General features: G+C 41.2%; 2 protein-coding genes across 17 annotated transcripts in view; both read left to right on the forward strand.

Annotated features, from left to right (window-relative positions):
* Positions 1–606: 606 nt before the first annotated feature.
* On the forward strand, positions 607–10,715 carry eif5 (eukaryotic translation initiation factor 5). Of its 3 annotated transcripts, XM_024296890.2 has the most exons (13): positions 607–754; positions 1,260–1,475; positions 2,243–2,291; positions 2,382–2,522; positions 3,362–3,443; positions 3,513–3,685; positions 4,183–4,294; positions 4,392–4,522; positions 5,462–5,623; positions 6,175–6,336; positions 8,196–8,360; positions 8,457–8,597; positions 10,312–10,715. In XM_024296890.2, exons 4-13 carry the CDS (start codon positions 2,451–2,453, stop codon positions 10,408–10,410), a joined length of 1,299 nt encoding a protein of 432 aa, XP_024152658.1. In that variant the 5' UTR covers positions 607–754; positions 1,260–1,475; positions 2,243–2,291; positions 2,382–2,450; the 3' UTR covers positions 10,411–10,715. The 3 variants fall into 3 exon arrangements, with proteins under 3 accessions (XP_024152658.1, XP_024151103.1, XP_024151901.1); XM_024295335.2 differs by having other exon boundaries at positions 2,243–2,522; XM_024296133.2 differs by having other exon boundaries at positions 672–868; positions 2,243–2,522.
* Positions 10,716–10,866: 151 nt separating this feature from the next.
* The window catches only part of mark3a (MAP/microtubule affinity-regulating kinase 3a), a 42,708-nt gene continuing 34,184 nt past the window's right edge, over positions 10,867–19,390 (forward strand). For 2 of the 14 annotated variants that reach the window (XR_002918053.2, XM_024261992.2), the window contains exons 1-3: positions 10,978–12,060; positions 18,462–18,644; positions 19,328–19,381. Coding sequence is in view for 11 of the 14 variants with exons in the window: in XM_024261992.2 (XP_024117760.1) it covers positions 12,010–12,060; positions 18,462–18,644; positions 19,328–19,381 (288 nt within the window). In the remaining 3 variants the exon portion in view is untranslated. Of the gene's footprint in view, positions 12,061–15,190; positions 15,604–18,461; positions 18,645–19,327; positions 19,382–19,390 lie in introns of those variants that run through there. The other 12 variants (XR_002917882.2, XR_002918220.2, XM_024298102.2 and 9 more) reach the window with 12 other exon arrangements.

Raw genomic sequence — 19,390 nt, forward strand, 5'->3', positions numbered from 1 at the left:
TCACCCATGAGAAGCCGGGTTAGGCTCCGGCACCCCCGCGACTCCGAAAAAGATAAAGCGGCCAAGAAGATGAATAAAAAAATGTCCTTGTGCCATCTCAGAGTTTCTGCGGTTGAGAAGAGCTCTTTCAAACAGAATCTCTCCAATCTTAAAGTCCAGGAAATCACCTCGCTGACCAGCCAGCTGCAAACCCTCGTCAGGAAGGCAAGAAAAACCTCGGAGAAACCTACGCTGGACTTAACCAGGCAAAGAAATCAGCCTTCAAGCTCGCTAAACAGCTGGAAAAAGACTTGCAACATGTCAACAAGATATATATATATATATATATATATATATATATATATATATATATATATATATATATATATATATATATATATATATATATATATAGTCTGTTTTTCTTTCTTTTTTTAAATTCAACTAAAATAAGTAAAGTTTGTTGCAGTGAAACTAGTCTAGCTAACCATGTTAAATAAATGAAAAAGTTCTGAAATTCATTAAAATTGTTAATTTATTTAGGTTTTTTTTTTAATAAGTAATCAAAAATAAACGTAAAAAACACAATAGGTAATCAAACATACGGCACGGTTTGTTTGTATCAAATAAAAGCACACGGAGAACACACCGATGACAGACTTTTATTTTATAAGAAAACCCGCGGCCGGAAGTTGCAGACGTCGCTGTGTCTGCTAACTCCACAGTGGTCCGTAAATGCGTCGCGAGTAGCTTCATTTCTCAGAACATTCGAGAGGTATGTCTTAAATGACTTCTCAACATTTTCCCGGGCTTGTGTTAGACTGGATTACACTCATGTAGACGTGTTTCTACAGGAGAACATGTAGTTTGAAACCCGATCTGAGCGATGGTAATTAATCGGACGATCTTCGTCAAATCCCGTCGAGTGTTTTTTAGCTAACAGTGCTAACTAAAGTGACGTCGCTTTCGTGTATTGCCTTGATAATTCTGTCGAGTCTTTTTAGATGTTTCTGTTTATTTATACATATGTGTAATGGTTGCTTTTGGACGGTTTTAGACTTTAATTTTAATCGTCCACATTCACATTTTTCACGGTGGTTGACTGAACTCGCGTGGGTTGGGGCTGGCAGTTGAAACTAAAATGGTCATTGTGAACATTTAGACGGATCCGTGTCACCTTTAGCTGTACGTGACGCCGGAGCTGGTAACAATGACGGGGCCTGGCTGTCACACCTGCTGATGCCCCGCATGACTCCTGTAACGCACGCTTCCTCCCGCAGGTTCCCGCTCCGCCAGGGCGTTCCAGAAAAGCCGCCTGTCTCTGAGACTGACCTCCGCTCTGTTCAGACGCTTCCAGAGCTTCACTGCGCATCTTTCAGAGGCATACCACCATCAGCAGAGCCTGCTTCAATCAATACAGCACAAGCTACCGACCACCGTTCACTGCGGCAATAGGACGAGCAGCGTTGTGTTTATGTCTTTGTTTTGCGAAAACGGTAAGTCCTGATTAAATGTTTTCCGCGTTTCTCAGCCCAACTGTGCGCTGTAACCGAGACGGTCCCCGTCCTCGTGTTTGAATTCTTAAGCAATACGCTACATTTTCTGAGCCCCTCTATCAAAATGGCGTCTCCCAGCCTCGTCACTCGTGTGCAGTGGCTGGATGACGCAGTCTGCGCAAAGCTGCCTGCTAAGCTAGTTAGCATCCGTGGTAAACAGTGTCAATCTTTGTGAAATTCTCCCTCTGCAGTCATGAGCGTCTCTTTTTACGAGGCTTCGCTTTATTCCGCGTTTGTCTGGTCAGAAAAGCCCCCTGAGCCGCGGCAGTCATCGGGGAGAGGGGGGACAGCGAGGCCTCATGTTTTTGACCTCTTAAAAAGAGCAGGCCGTACAGGAGCAAAGCCAGAGGCCCAAGAAAAAGACAAAAGGCTTCAACAAAGCAACTTTTGTGTGCATGTGGACACAAAAGGGGGCTAAATCATTCCATTCTGGAGCGGGTTTTGTATTGCTTATCCAGTTCGGCCTAAGCCACCCTGGGTTCAGCTCAGAACGGCCTACAGTACTGCAGCCAGTGATGCTCTGTTTCCTGTCAAAACCAGTTCAGTACTGTTCATATTTTTGAGAAGACCTTCTGATTGGAGAGAACGCCAGCGGCTAGAATTTGTGCTTTTTGTGTGGATTCTCTTCATAGTCCGTGCAGGTTGGTGGGAGCCGCTTGTGTTGCTGGCTTTATTAAAAATGGATGTTTGTCCCTCTCTCCTTTCAGAGCTGTTGCGCAGCAGTTGGAACCTGTGTGGAGGAAATCTAGCCTTCAAGCAAGGAGCTTGCAGCCACAGCGGCACAACATTTTTCATGTCAGAGGCCGAGCGCGCTTGCAGTTGTTTATGTCATCCCCTCTTTTCCAGACAGAAGATCCCGAAAAATCCCCAACCAAGATCCTTTTACCTTACTGATAGTACTAACATTCAGCCAAAATGTCTGTCAACGTCAACCGCAGCGTGTCAGACCAGTTCTATCGGTACAAGATGCCCCGTCTGATTGCCAAGGTAACAGGACCCTGTCTGTTCTTTAAGATTCAATAAGGTGTTTTAAATTCTCAGTTGGGCTGGGTATCGTTATAATTTCCAGAAATGATTCGATTTCATTCACAAGAGCCTGAATTGGTTTGATTCACATTTTTTTCAATTCTTCTATTCATTTTTGAGTTTAGACAGTTTACACATTTATACACATTTGTTTAGAAATACATTAATAATCTACTGTATGTTTTGAATATATTGATATTAATCTGATCCAGTTCACATACTGTAAATGTATCAGTGAAATAATGAGATTGTTAATATCATCCAGTGTTACATGGATTCTCTAAAGGAGAAGTTCTAACTAAAATGTTCAGATCATTAACATTGGAAACATTGTTCTGCTTCTCCTGGAGGACGTTTCAGTTTGACCACTAGGTGGAGATCATGCTATAGCAGTACACCTTAATCTAGAAGAAGAAAGTATGAGCAAAAATCGCTGTTTTAGACCACAAATGGTTATTTAAAAAAACATTTCCTTCAAAGAGTTTGTAAAATTCATGTCTGAGTTTATGAATACGTTCATTTAGTCAGAATGGATGTTTAGCATTAGCTGTCCTATGGGAAATTCCATTAAACGTTAGCATCAAGCTAGCGGACTTTAGCTTCATGTGCTGAATCGATTATTAACCTGTTGAGCTTAAATCAATTCAAACCTACTTTTCTTTCTTTCTTTAACCCAGCCCTAATTCTCAGCTCTGATGTGATCTCACTTTAGTAAATAGAATAAATTCAGGGTCGTTTAAATGTTGGTGATAGTTGTAGCTCTGAGTGAAAATGTTCATGGATAAATTTTTATTTCTCAGGTTGAAGGCAAAGGAAATGGAATCAAGACGGTCATTGTCAACATGGTTGATGTTGCCAAGGCTCTTAACAGGCCTCCAACATGTGAGTCCCGTCTTCTGCATTTCTGCCAAATGTACCGTTTCCTTTTGTTAATTCTGCTGTTCTCTGCAGACCCAACCAAATTTTTTGGTTGTGAACTTGGTGCTCAAACCCAGTTTGATACCAAAAATGATCGTTACATCGTCAACGGATCCCACGAGGCGAACAAGCTGCAGGATATGCTCGATGGGTTCATCAAAAAATTTGTGCTGTGTGCCGAGTGTGACAACCCCGAAACCGACCTGGTAACGCTTTACTGCTTCCTTCAGACGTGCTTCTGCCACTTTCAGAACAGATGGGGGGGGGAGGAGTTCAATTCAGCTGAAAACACACCGAGGTGAAGTTGGTGGGAGATTGGACAGATATTCAGGGAATTTCTTCAATAGCTTTGAGGCCGTTTCACCAACGGACCTCAAACCACTTTAGAATACCATTCCCCATCAAAGACCATCAGGCTCAGCACTTTAGACTGGATTTGAATGGCTTTTTACATTTTTATAGTGTAAAATAGCTTCAAAGCATGAAGAAATCCCCCAAATATCCAACTATAACTTCGCCTCGGTAGAAAACATGGTATTTTGTTGGTTCTTTTTATAGCAAAGCACCAATAAAGTTTAAAACAAAACATTTAGGCTTAGTTTGAAACTCTCTGAATACAAATATTTAGTGAATGAGTAGTATTACCTCTGAGTTTGCATCTTTTCAGGATTCATTGGTGTGTTTTTTTTGTTTTGTTTGCCAGCATGTCAATCCCAAGAAACAAACCATCGGCACTTCCTGTAAGGCCTGTGGGTACCGCGGCATGCTAGACACTCGACACAAACTCTGCACATTCATCCTCAAAAATCCACCAGGTGAGACTTCTAAACAGGTGAAGGCCATGACCGGCTAAAGGCTTCAGAGGAAATGTCTATCAAGATTTTTGATGACCTTTTCTTTTTTTAATGACAGAGAGCACCGATAGTGGATCTGCATCTGCTAAGAAGGAGAAAGAGAAGAAGAACCGCAAAAAGGATAAGGAGAACGGCTCGAGCAGCGGCGAGGCGGGAAACCAGGACAGCTTTAATGCTCCTGAAGCTGTGGTGGGTCTACTTCAGGCTGAAGCTGTGATTTTTAGATGGAGCCAGCAGGGAAACTCCTCTTTCACAACATTAGCTCTGTTCATGTGTGCAAAATGTCCTCGATGAGATCAGATTAGAATAGAACTGTTCACATGGGCCTGAAAAACTTTATCAGATCATAACAAACATTTACATGCACCACAAGTTTGATTGGGAAAAATCATGTTGATCTACAGAACTGTCTAAAATGCAGGAAATGGTTGTAGAAGAAGAAATAGAGTTCCTTTGTAAACAATCAAAGATGCTGCATAGAACGAGATGATGCTCTCAACGTGTTTTCATTATTAATATTTTGAAGTGACTGTTCCCTCATAATTTTTTAAATCCATGCAGTAATCTGCATCTTGGCTGCAGGTAAATATGTTGGAATAACATCGGTCTTTATTTAGTCTGGACATGATTGGAAACGTGAATTCACATAATCTTTAGCGCGGGTTCAGAGGACTGTTGGGAGTGCGGAGCGGCATTTCCATGTTCAAAAGCCGGTTCAAACTGTCCTGAAGCTGCTCAGAGACGCAGTTCTCCAGGTGACACGGTTTTCCTGAGTCCAGCAGGTCTGTCACACAGAGCAGCTGGACATCCCCAAATCCACAGAACTTCTTTGTAACAGTTGTGCAAACTCCCATGAGCCCCTAAGCATTAGCCAGGAGTGTTCATGGGTGTTTCAGATCTTCTTCTTTCTCTGTGGACCTAACTTTCTTCTCCAGTCATATCTGGAGGCAGGCAGGACCATTGAGGACAATGAGGAATGTGTTCTCCTCACAGACCCTCTGGTTCTCCTTTTCAAAGTTCCCAGTTATCCTAGAAGTGAGCGTGCTTCCTGATGCTCGCTGTGCCGGCTGGTTGATGTCCTGCTCCATACATCTAATTCCCTGTTCCATTTGTTGTCCTGTTGCTCAGGATCGGGATGATGACGACGAAGACTGGGCGGAGGAGACTACAGAGGAGGCACAGAGGCGTCGTATGGAGGAGATCAGCGACCACGCCAAGAACCTCACGTTGAGCGATGACCTGGAGAAACCTTTGGAGGAGAGGGTCAACCTGTTCTACAGCTTTGTTAAAGTGAGTGTTGGATCGGAGAACAGTACAATCATGGGATCAGTTTGATATATAGACACTTGAATGTGCTGCAGCACTCTGGAGTTTCCACACTGTAACAATGAGTGGATTGTCCTCATTCAGTTGACACGCATCCCTGAGGGGAAGGAAGAAAGCAAAAGAGGGAAAAGGGCTTTTTATTTTATTAAAGCCATTTGGCTTGAACAGGGAGATAAAATGTAACTTTCAAACCGGTTCAGTTAAAGTTTCATCTAATCCAGTTTTAAATTGGATGGATACCTCTATTATCCACCTTCTGCTCTCCTAACAAAGGTATTAGATACAGATCTGAGAAGCTTGTTCTAAATCATTGTTCATGTTTATGCTAATGATGCGCTGCTGGAGGGGAGGATGTCTTTCAATGCTGTTCCACATGTGATGTGCAGCTCCCAGACATTAGATTGAAGGAGTGATGTTTAGAATGATTCACTTTATTAATGTGTTGTTTGAGATTTAATTCAGAGATTCAAAATACATGTATATTTTCCCCAATATCCATTTCTGTCTGTCCTTAGCAAAAGAAGGAGAGTGGAACCATCGATGCGGCCGATAAGGAGATCTTGGCTGAAGCAGAGCGTCTGGATGTGAAGGCCATGGGCCCCCTCATCCTCAGTGAGCTGTTATTTGATGAAAACATCCGTGACCAGATCAAGAAGTACAAACGCCACTTCCTGAGAGTGAGTTGTTGGCCAGTGCTCTACAGATTAATACCGTCACTTAAGAATTACTGACTGGTACCAGACTGAGTAAAGAAATATCAGCTTACAGAGAGAGAATCAGAGTAGAGAGCAGAAAGTTTGGACTAAAGTCTAATTCTGTGTCCACACCAAATCAAACTCACATTGGACGCCTCCCTTTCGATGTGCGTCATAGTCACTGCTGGACGCTTTTCTAAAAATGTTTTCATAAAGTTGATGCTCAAGATCAGGAGTGTCAAACTCGATCGCACAAGGGGCCAAAACACAAACACGCCTTAGGTCGTGGACCGAACAGGATAAACATTTATTGAACACTCTAACACTACATTTTTAAAACTTTAAAACTGTAACTTTTTAACATAATTATGAACTACATAAATAACATTACCTGTGATAATGCTAGTGTGAATGCTCTAAGCTGAATTTAGCCACTGAAGATGCTAGTGCTGATAGTTAAAAAAGGCTGAAACAAATGTTAGTGAAATGCCTTAAAAACGTAAAAAAAAAAAAAAAAACCTGAGTGCCAATATTTAAAACGAACTTTTAACATAATTATGAATAATAAAAAGGCAGGAATATTATTCCAGAATAAATCAACTTAAACCTTAAAATAACTTTCAATATTTTACTCTCCATAAAAATACATTTTGTCAAAATTATACAAGTTAGAAATAAACTCAAGGTAACATCGGGACATTAATAACGATGAGATAAAGTGATCTGGAGGGCCGGATCCGGGCCTCGACTTTGACACGTGCTCGAGATGTTTGTGGGAGTAGCTACTGTCTTGTATTGGCTGTCCATGGAAGACATGGATGATGTTGAGAGATTAGGTTTATTTATTTTGAAGAGCTCTACAAAGCATTAGTAATCCCTTCTCCACGTCTGGGTTCATGAGATCATTCAGAGTCTCCCAGTACGGTGAGCTTGACCATCCACTGCAGGAGCTGCATCTGCATGACGGATGCTTTCAGCGGTACTTCCAACTCTGTCACTTAGTTTGATGACTTACTGCAACACCTTTTTTTCATGGATTGAAACAGTTTTTGTGTTCACTCCGGAAGATGAGAAGACCACTCTCTAATGCACACACCTATTTTTAAACTATTATACTATTTTTTTATTTTCTTTTATATAATTTTTATGGTTTTCAGTTTAACAAGAACATAAAACGAACAACAGCATGGTGGTACACAATAATGTAATCTAGGCAGTAAAATAGAGTACAGAGCATCATTCACTTGAGTTTGTCCAGTAGGGTAATAACTGGTTTCCATATTTTAAAATATGCATCTTGTTGTATTAGTGTGCATCTGATCTTCTCTAAATGAAGTGCATTACGTTTGTCAGACTTCCAGCACATCAACAATACCTTTCTTGCCAGTAGAGTACAGAGAGAAATGATTTTGTCTCATTCTTTGAACATACCCAACCAGGTTCTGTGATTCCCAGTATTGCAGTAAGAGCACATACTGGTACTTTCCTATCCATGGCCTGTGACAGAAAATCAAAAACAGAGTTCCAAAAGTTGTTAATTTCTGACATTGAAAAAATAGATGTGACCAAGTGCCTGGATCCTTCAAACATTTCACACATGTCTGATTTATCCTTATAAATCTTCAGCTTAGTGGGAGAAAAATGAAGTCTATGCAGAACCTTAAATTGAATAAGAGCAAGTCTGGCGTTTATTGAACTACTATGAATATTTTTGATGCAAACCTCCTACTCATTCTCCGTCAGCTCTACTCCCAGCTCATCATGCTAGTTTTAAACAGTCTAGATGTTAGACTGTTTTTTCCTGCTCTTCCCCTCTCACGGCTTGTGAACTCTTTCCTCAGTTCTGTCATAACAACAAAAAGGCCCAGAAGTACCTGATGGGAGGCTTTGAGTGTGTTGTGAAACTGCATCAGGTCCAGCTGCTACCACGTGTCGCCATCATCCTGAAAGACCTGTATGACGCTGACCTGCTGGAAGAGGACGTCATCTTATCCTGGGCAGAGAAGGTCCGAGGATTGTAACGTCAAAGATCGCATTTCACATTAATTGGCAGACAAACACATTTGTATACAAAATGAACTTTCTTGAATTTTCTGCTCCAGGTTTCTAAGAAATATGTCTCCAAGGAACTTGCCAAAGAAATTCATGCCAAGGCTGCTCCTTTTGTGAAATGGTTGAAGGAGGCAGAAGAGGAGAGTGAGGGGAGTGAAGAAGAGGAGGAGGAAGATGATGAAAATGTGGAGGTACAGTTTAAATGCAGATGCCACTAGGAGTTGAAAATGTGCATCACATGAATAGTAGAGAAAAGCTGAGATGTATCTCAGGAGTCAGTCCGCTTGTTTGTGGGTGGGAACATGTCGGAGCTTTAGGTTCTGTTTAAATATTATTGAGACCATTTGCTGATCTATTTTCAAAGGTTTCCCAGTGTTCTTTTAATTATGATTATCCCTTTAAGACAAATTCAAAGAGAAATGTGTCATTTTCTAGGACATAGTTTCTGCAGAGCGGCAGGAATTCAGCAAAAATTCATCTGAGCTATCGCCCTCACCACCATCCTCCATATTTCACGTGCTCTCCTGCTAGCTTAGTAGTACATTACTAGTTCGACTAAAATAGTGAGAAATATCTGAGCTATCCAACCGAACAGTTTTGATCCAGATTCCAGCTCAGATGAGGAAAACTGAGACTTTCATGGATCTATTTGTCTGCAAGTGGATGAATCAGAATGGAGCAGAGCAGGGAGACTGTGGTCTGCTGATTGTAGTGTCTACATCTGATCACGATGCATAACCCTCTCAGGACCAAATTCAGTTTAATTAACAGAAGGAAATGATATTGGGACAATGATCATATGGGGTAGTAATGCTACTTAGCATTTAGCTGTTGCATCTGTAACTCCTGCCCTGAGAGGGTAAAAGACTCAGAAATGCTGTTTTAACCTTAATTTCTTTATGCATGTCCTCCATGCTACAAGAACATGTTAAAAACACAATTTTCATCAGGGTGGTTCTTAAAAGATTGCTAATGCAACATCACTTCAGTGCTCAAGGCTGTATCCAGTGTGATTGCAGTCCAGAGTCACTTCTGGCTGTAGTAAAGCGTTTCCATGTAGTGTCATTAAACCAGGTGTCAAACTCGATCGCACAACGGACCAAAATCCAAAACACACCTTAGGTCGCGGGCCGAACAGGATAAACATTTATTGAACACTCTAAAACCACATTTTTAAAACTTTAAAACCGTAACTTTTTAACTAATAATGAACTAGACATAGAGCATTACCTGTGATAATACTAGTGTGAATGCTGTAAGCTGAATTTGGCTGCTAAAGATGCTGAAGCTAATAGCTGAAATCACTGAAGTTGATAGCCAGCTAAAATATTCGCTAACTGCCAAATTAGCCTAAAAAAAAAAAAAAAACTTGGTTAGCCAAAATAGCTAGCATATAGCTGAACAAAAAAGCTAAACTTCAAAATATCACAAACTGAAAACAGCCTAAATTAGCCAAAACAGCTAGCATGTAGCTGAAATATTAGCTAAACTCCAAAATAACCTAAAAAATCTTAGTAAATGCCAAAATACTCGTAAAAGCTAACAGAATGACACATTTTAAAACTAGCTTTTTAATATAATTCTGAATAATAAAAAGGCAGGAATATTATTCCAGAATAAATCAATTTAAACCTTAAATAACTTTAATATTTTACTCTCAATAAAATATATTTTGTCAAAATTATACAAGTTGGAAATGAGCACAAGATGACATCGGGTCATTAATGATGATAAAATTGAATAATCTGGAGGGCCGGATCCGGCCCCTGGGCCTTGACTTTGACCAGTGCCCTAAATGGTCCTATTTTATACAAACCTGTCAGGGTGTTTAATCTTGGCCCTTCAGGTTGAGCCGCCGTGTCCGTCCGAGTGAAGATGAAGTTCCTTAAATCTGCTGTTCTGCAGGTGGTGTATTCGTCCTCTGCCCGCGAGCTGAAGGTGGAGACGGTGAAACCAGAAACACCGGAGAAGGAGGAGGATGACATCGACATAGATGCAATCTAAGACTGATTTGTATGATGATGCTTTGACTCATAACGCTCTGTATGATGTATGGAATAGTTTGCCTTTTGCTCCTCTCCTCCCAGACTCCCTTCTGCTTTGTGGCATGACTTCTGTAGCGCTTTTCCTGCTGCACAGTAACTGTAATCCTGACATGTATTCAGTTGACTAAATGAACGTGCTCGGGGGTTTAATCACGTGTTGTGGGGATCATTTTGATTTGCATCTTTTTTTCTCCTTTGTTTTGGGGAAAGGGGGGTGCTTATTGTATTTTTCCAGTCAATAAAAATGTTTTGCTATCCACCACACTTCTTGTGTTTCCTACAGGATGACTTGTGAACAGTGCTGAGTCCATTACCCAGTTAATGCTGGGAAAACCGGCAGAAGATGTATAAATGTGCTGTAAGATGAAGGCTGTTCAGACACGCTCATTTTTGGGTCAAGTTTGACTTTCTTGGGGTTCGGATGCTAAAAGAGTCTTCACAGGTGAGGTAGGTCAGGGTGCTTGAGTCTTCACAGGTGAGGTAGGTCAGGGTGCTTGAGTCTTCACAGGTGAGGTAGGTCAGGGTGCTTGAGTCTTCACGCGGGTTTACTTCCGTCTGCGTCACGCACGCAGCTGGCTTCCTTTTGAAGTGAGTCACGTTGCAGTTTCCTCTTGGCTCGCGGCGGTTCTGGTTGGACTCAGCGGTCCGGTGGGACCGGGGTCAGTAAGTTTCTCTACCCGCTCAGTTAAACACGGACGTGGTGCCTTCAAGGAACCGTGGGGAACACATCAGTCAAGAAGCTGATAAACTTTCACATTAGTTTATCTGCAACGTTTCAAAAACTAAGTTGATTAATTTGAAGGGTAAGAGAGTAATTATAAAAAAAAAAAAAAAAAAAAAACACGACTGCCAACACGCCAGTTTGAATAAAAATATTTTACTTTTTGTGTGCTGTTAATTCCGTGTTTTCACATGAAAACCATTGTTTCACTTGTAACATCGTGATGAAATAGTCTCTTTCAGCCCTTCAGTGATTCACGAGTTTGTAATGTCGGACGGTGCGCTGGGTCCGTGAACGCAGCCTAATCCAGCCCAGCCGCTCAGTAGCCATTTTGGTCCCACCTAAAACAGTCAGAACTGCTTCACTTTAGTCCGCAGGAGATGGAAGAAACGGACCAGTCTGCGGGTGTTTCTGCCTTCTGGAGACGGGCCTTCTTTCCTCCGAACTACCGCCTGTGACCCTCCATATCGGTTCTGGTGAATCCGAACTGGGTTCGTGGAAAAGGGAAGGTTTCGGCTATTTTTGTACCGACCGCCAGCGCCTTCACGTTAGTTTAGTTTTCCTCGCTGACTCTAATGGACTCTGATTTGATTTGGTGTCGGGATGTGGATTGGACGTTACTGTGACATGGAAGCTCTGTTTAGCTAGGTTTGTTTGTTCTTCCTACGAGCTCAGGTGCTCGGCACAAACACGTCCGGTCTGGGAGAATCGTCACGATCCATGCCGAGACCGTTTTCCGGAGAGAGCTGCAGAGCACATTAGTATTTGCTGGCTTTGGGAGGCTGGACTGGATTTTGGACATCAGATCACAGCAGTTTAAGGAAGGAACCCGACAAGATGTCAACAAAAACTCCTTTACCCACGGTCAACGAGAAGGTGACGGAAAGTGTGAGTAGACGGTTGTTTTTCTGATCGCGGCTTGTCGGTTAACAGCTTGAAATGTGGCTGAGATGTTTTCAGACAGATAGGCTAAAACTCAATGACTTTATTTCTGTATTTGCTTGTTTTACACTCAAAACATTTTGTTACATGGTAAACTAGCGTCAAACACGCCCTGCTTTGATACTGCTGTGGTGACATAATGATAATAACGCAGAACTTGATCAAACATAATTTATGTGCTTTGTTGTGAGTTCGTAAATGGTGAATAAGCGGACAGCTAAGGCCCAAACACGAGCTAAACTACAGTACTTTGCCTGCTGGACTGGTTCTGGCAGGCAACAGTAGTTTCTGTCCCGGATGTCAGTTGGATCTTGGAGCCGCCACTCACGACGTTTCATCCAATCAGCTTTCAAAGCGAGCCTTTATAGTCCCGCCCCCCGAGACAAACATGAATCTCCTGCTTGAAAAGAGGTCGTGGAGCTGGCGGCAACATGACTTCTCTGGCTTCCGGTCTAAACTATCAAAATAAAATAGTATTTAAAGAGACATTGATAATCTTTATGTTTCATTGTAATTTAAAAATGTGTGTGTTTTTTTTACCAGTCTCCAATCTGTTGCAATAAAACACAAATTTGATGTGCACATTTTGTTGACCTTGGCTTTTTTCTAGTTTATGTACCGTTTGCTTTTACAGTGCACGAGTTTGTAAGCAGACCTACTGACGCCTTGACAAGTTATTTCAACACTTAATTGACTGACGTCTTTAAACACAACACCTCTGTTTAAACAGCCTGAGTAAATAACTGGGAGATGGTGGTTTTAGAATAAGTAACAGGAAACGTTGTCATGATTAAAGATGCAGATGGTTTTAAAATTCTATTTTAGAGACTGGTTAGTTGTCTCAGTGTTTGAATGCAGGTTCTTCTTTACATATCTGTTATTTGTTTTTCAGAGTTGTCTTTTATTATTTTCGTCAGATATAACTTTGAAATCAAATCATAGCTACATTCTATGAGTGTGAATTATATTTAAGGATACTTCTGCTGTGCTTTGTTGCAAAGCTAGTGGAATTTTATGCGAGTTTTCTGAAGACACTTACTCAGCATTAGGAAGTCCCTCAGCAGAAGAAAAACAGACACATTTCTTACATAAGATCATATCAGGGGATAGAGGAATAGCCCGTTTGCTAAATTATTGAACAGGGAGATTATAAAACAGTTGACTGTAGTGTAGATTATTGGATCTTCTGAAAAGACTCTTATAAAGATATTTAATCGACATGTACACATTTTTAAGTGATTGTTTTGAGACGGAGAGGATTGATTTTGTGAAGCAGGCAGATTTTCAGCATCACATGCTCTGCTGTGCCGTGTTTCATCCATACATTCTCTCCTTCCATAGCATATTATCGGAGGAACTGCAGATGCCTAATGTCCACATGTGATATGGTCAGTCTCATGACTCATCTCAGCAGCATTCTGCTGGAGTGGAGACTTCAGCTGCACAAACAGCTCAGTGGGTGATAAGATGAGGTGAAACTATCGATCCTGTGGAGTATTAGTTGCTTAGTGTCCTAATGTAAAAGATAAATATCTGCTGCTTAAAAACCCACCCAAGCATCTTTTAATCTGTTGTAAAAGACTTCCCAGTGGTCTTTTAATTATGATTTAGCCAAACAAAAAAACTTGTTATTTTCTAGGACATAGCTTCTGCAGGGCAGCAGGAATTTCATTAGAAATTCACCTCAGAGGATTGGCCAAGACTGTTGGTGTTGTGTGAGCCTGCCCCCTTCCCCATCATCCCTCTGTTTACATTTAAGGCCGCTCATAGCCCAGAGCTAACATTAGCCGTGCCTCAAAATATCATTTTTAATCCAGCCGTACAGTTTAGATCCAGATTCCAGCTCAAACAAGGACAACAAAGACATTCATGGATCTGTCTGCATCAGCCTGTTGTTTGTCTCACCTACGTTACTGCTACAGGTCATTTCATACTTTTTTTATCTGCTCCGGAGTCGTCATGATTTGAATAAAGAAATACTCAGAAATGCAATTTTAACCTTAACTTTCTTTATATACAGTCATATATGTAGACAGAGCTGGTTATATATATATTTGTGTATAAAGAGAGTTGAGGTTAAAATGTTAAAATTTCATTATATGCAGTCTTGTGAAAAAATTATATCACCCTATGAAAGCTTGTATGTTTTCCCACATATTTGGATACATGCATGTTTAATATCAATTTGAACATCGCTGACTCATCCAAGTGATATGACTTCACATAAAAACACCTTTAAGTCTATTTAAGACTTTTATAAAATCTAATTTCAAAAGAATGTACTTTTTGTTTATGTTTAAGTTTAGACACTTCACCTAAGACACATTTAAGGGACCGGTAGATTCCACAAAAAAGTGTCTCAATGATGCAATTTCTGCCCAAGGAGCAAAAAAAGCTATTGGTCCAAGCTTGGACCTCTTTTAAAATATGAATTTTCTGCAGATCTTTTTTTCCCATGAGAAGAATAATGGTAATTTTCAAAATAAGATTAGGCATTGATATAGGAACCTTTTTAAAGACAGCTTATTATTTAATGAGGGTGTTTCCTCACATGACTGTATGTCAGGGGTGTCAAGCTCAATCCCACAGGGGGCCAAAATCCAAAAGACACCTTAGGTCGTAGGACGAACAGAATAAATATTTATTAAACACTTTAAAACTACATTTTTAAAACTTTAAGCTTTTTAAAAACATTATTATGAACTAGATATAAAGCATTACCTGTGATAATGCCAGTGTGGATGCTGTAAGATGAATTTGGCCGCTGAAGATGCTCAAATTTATTGCTGAAAAGGCTGAAGCTGATAGCTAAAAGCCAGCTGAAATATCAGCTAAACTCCAAAATAGCCTAAAAAATCTTAGTTAATTCCAAAAAGTCCAAAAAGCTAGCAGAATATCATTGTTTTTTAAATTTAAACCATAACTTTTTAACATAATTATGAATAATAAAAAGGAATAAACACATTTAAACGTTAAATAACTTTCAGTATTTTACTCTCCATAAAAATATATTTTGTCAGATTTATACAAGGTAGAAATAAGTGTAAGATAACATTGGACCATTAATAACAATAAAATTAAACGATCCGGAGGGCCGGATAGAATTACAGGAACATTTTCAAAACAGCAGAAACGCAGTTTTTATTGGAGTGGGTCTTTAAATCAGGAACTCCATATGAAGACCTTGACCCTTGGAAAAGAAGCTGCTTTTTTACTCTTCTTTTTTTTTTTTTACAAAGATGACTCCTTTCCCATTTAATGTGTTTTACTCTGAAACACACATTCAGATCAGACTCCAGAGGAGCAGGCTTTATTTTGAAAGGACAGCTGTTCCTGCCTGCTGCAGGTCGGTGTGCAGCAGGCTGGGGTGGGTCAGAGCTCCTCTACCTCTCTGTGTCAGTGTGAGTCTGTGGGCATCATCAGAGGCCAAAGGGCTGCTCTGCTGAGAACATGACGGGCTCTCAGGCAACCAGGAGACATCGCAGCTTTGTGAGTAACCCCCCGTCCAAGGAGAGGAATGGATCCCTCTGTTTTTAGAAAAGTTCTTGCAGGAAGTTGTGGAATCAAACTCGGGTTTTAACAACGCTTTATAGTTAGGGATGTTTTTCTCCGTGTTTGCCTGATGTGTGGAGGAGGTCAGCACTGCATCCAGCGCTGCCACGGACGGCTTCTTTCTGCCAGCAGTGCTCAACAGTGACCTTATCCTAGTTGATATTTTTATCTCCACTGCTTTGACTGTAGGAGTCCCAAAATACTCCTGTAGTGACTTAAAGCATGTTTGTGCTGCTTAGTGGAGTTGAAATGACCTTATTGTGGTGAATGGGAACTTCAGGAAAATGTTAGAAATGTGCAAACCTTACCATTGTTTCAGATCGTTTTCTTTTTCTAGTTTTCTTCAAAAATAGAATGAGTTGGGTGTTGGGTGAGTTTCTAAACATTCAAAGTTAACACATCTGTTGAAATCCTCAGAGTTCAGTTAACTGTCGATGTTCGTCCCCTTTCTCCTCGTTTGTGTGGGTCAGTTAGGCTATAGCGGGGGAGCAGGATGGGCGGGTGGAGTCGAGAGCACCACTGGGACAGAGGCATCAGCTGAGCCGTCGATACTCTGGGCCACACCGAGTATCCGTCACTGTTTCCCCTCTTTCCCAGACATGGAGGAGGGGGCTTCAGAGCACATTACCCCCAAATCAATCCCTGATCGGTTGTCCTGTCAGCACTACATCCCAGCCGTGAACTCAGCCCAGAGCCTGGCAGATCAGACGTCACAGCTTTGGTTCCCTTACTGCATTCCTCGACCTTCTTGCCGTTTCATCCTCCGTTTTCTGTAGCCTGAAGTCAGACTGACCGATAGTGTGGCGCAGAAGACCGCCTGAATCTTTGTTAGTAACTTTCTATGGGGACAGAAAGATGACCTGTAGTTAAGAGTCCTTCCAACTCTATTGAGGTTCTGGACGTTCCAGTGGTCCACTCAGTGACGCTGTCACCAACAGAAATCATGTCTGTGTAGACTGCAGTTGTAGGTCATGTGACATGCAGTCAGCCTCTGCAGGAGTTCTGTGTGTGTGAAGCTCCTGAAGAATACAAGAGTAAGAAATGAGTCTGATGGGATGGATTTCTCCTCGTGAACCCTCAGCAGCAGCGGTCTGCAGCCTGCAGCTCTGCATGCGGCTCTTTTACCTCCCTGTGGCTCTCGGGTTCAAGAAAAATACGATGTTTGTAAATTTAAAAGTGATATACTTTTCAGTCAGATAAGTTCAACTTTATTCAACTCATTCACAAACAGTTGAAGTACAACATGTATCTCTCCTATAATAATCCATCAAACGTTGCAGCTTTTTTCTATGTTTACTAAAGTTCTACTAAAACATTTGGACATGTTTTTCAGTGCCGTGTGCCACAGTAAACCAAATGGGGGTCAGTGAGCACAAAGATCGTTGAGTTATAAGACAGGTTTTCTATTTATTTATTTAAAGCATTTTAAGTCAGCTAAATGGTCTGAAAAATCTGGAAAGTCTCCCTTATAATTAGCTCTGATTCCATTTTAGCTAGTTACATTTATGAATTTCTGGGTGAGATGTATCAAGAACAGCATAATAAACTTTTCTTAGTTTTCTTTTTAAATATCACTGCTGACGTTACACCCTCTACTATTACGTTTTCTGCATTGAGATTATCCTGCATGAGACAAGGTGTCTTTTATTTTGAAAGGAAGTCATGTGAACCTCTTTCAATTTATAAACTACTTCATGTTTAGAAAAAAACAATGCTATTTTCTCTTTAGGTTTTTGTTTTATATATGACAATAAATATTCATTATTGTAACAGTAATACAAATTGGTGTCTTACTTTTCTCTAGAGCTGCCACAATTAGTCGACTAATAGTCAATTAGTCGACTAATTGACTATTAGTCGACGAGTCGTTACTTTATATTATATGGAGTCAGAGTGTAGTACAGTTGAAAGTTATAACATTCTGTTAGCTTTTTGGACCATTTTGGCATTTATTAAGGTTTTTAGGCTACTTTGAAGTTTAGCTAATAATTTGGCTAACTCAGGCTTTTTTCAGTTTTTAAGGATAATTTTGTATTTAATATTTTAGCTGGCCACCAGCTTCAGCATTTTCAGCTATCAGCTTCAGTGTTTTCAGCTATCAGCTTCAGCGTTTTCAGCTATCAGCTTCAGTGTTTTCAGCTATCAACTTCAGCATTTTCAGCTATCAACTTCAGTGTTTTCAGCTATCAGCTTCAGTGTTTTCAGCTATCAGCTTCAGTGTTTTCAGCTATCAACTTCAGTGTTTTCAGCTATCAATTTCTGCATCTTCAGCGGCCAAATTCAGTTTACAGCATTCACACTAGTATTATCACAGGTAATGTTTTTACATCTAGTTGTAGTTAGTTTAAAGCTAATAGTAGTTCAGATGTGTGTTTTACACCCAGTTTGCGGATGACCCGATTAGTCGACTAATTGTAAAAATTAACCTGTGATGATTCGACTATTAAAATAAGAATTTGTGGCAGCTCTATTTTTCTCAAGGGTGAGGTCAGACTTTGTGGCTCCTACTGGGTTGCTGTTGGTTAGAAATTGACCTGAAGGGCTCTTCAAGTGTTGAAGGTCGCAGACCCCGGATCTACAGTCAAAGATGGGGGTGTGGATGGATCAGCAGCTTTTCTCTGTAACAGCTTTAAATTTAGATGAACTTTATATGTTTTTTAAAGCCAAATAAAGTAATAGATGCTGGGAAATGAGTCCCTCAGACGTGTGGCTGCAGAACAATGAATGTTTGTGGTGGTTTTTCATGAGTCACAGCTGGAGACGGTCTCCGGTCTAACAGCGTGTCCTCTCTGCAGCACACCTCTCACAGCAACGGCCGGTCCGAGCTCAGCGCACGCTCCGGCCGGACCGGCGTTCGGACCCGCAGCTCCGATGAGCCGCAGCCGCCCCACGTTGGAAACTACCGCCTGCTCAAAACCATCGGGAAGGGCAACTTCGCCAAAGTGAAACTGGCCCGGCACATCCTGACAGGCCGGGAGGTGAGTTCACCAACGATGAGATTACTGATTAGAAGAACGTTTTCCTTCAGCCTCAATGATGGACTGAAGTTCAGATGAATCTGTGTTTACATTCAACATCAAGTATTTGCTGTGTGTACAGGCCGCACACCTGTGCATGAACAGGGTAACACACCTGCACAGGTGAATGTGTGAGCGTCTCCACAGGAAAAACCTGCACTCATTGCACAAGCGCCTCTAAGGTCTTCCTGAGCAGCATGTGTACAGCGTGTCCTCAGAGCTAATAAGCTGAGGTCTGTGGGTTCTGGGGTGATGGCGTTCTCTGGCTCGTATGTAAATTACAGGCTTGCAGCCGCGGTTATGACCCGCACTGATTCACGAGCCTGTCAGCTCCAAAAGCTCAATGAGTCTCGAGTCCTGCTGACCTGGAAGCTGAAGCTGGGTCACTCTGAACGTAGGAAAAGGCTTCCTGTTCCAGCATTTGTGTTGGATTTCAGACAAAGGCCAGTCCTGCTGCTGTCCTCCACTCAACATGTAGATTGTTACAGGGTCTGGATCAGTGATGACATGGGGGGTGAACATGCTGTTCCCTTTAGGTCTCATGACTACATATTGAGTCTCTTGGCTTGTCTTTCTTCTGTGGAGAACGTTGGGCTTCCTCTGGTGTTCTTCTTCGTTTGTCATTTGATGTTTTTCTTCCACAGGTGGCAATTAAGATAATAGACAAGACTCAGCTGAACCCAAACAGCCTACAGAAGGTAATTATC

Source organism: Oryzias melastigma, linkage group LG22 (genome assembly GCF_002922805.2).
Source record: "Oryzias melastigma strain HK-1 linkage group LG22, ASM292280v2, whole genome shotgun sequence".
Classification (NCBI taxonomy): domain Eukaryota; kingdom Metazoa; phylum Chordata; class Actinopteri; order Beloniformes; family Adrianichthyidae; genus Oryzias; species Oryzias melastigma.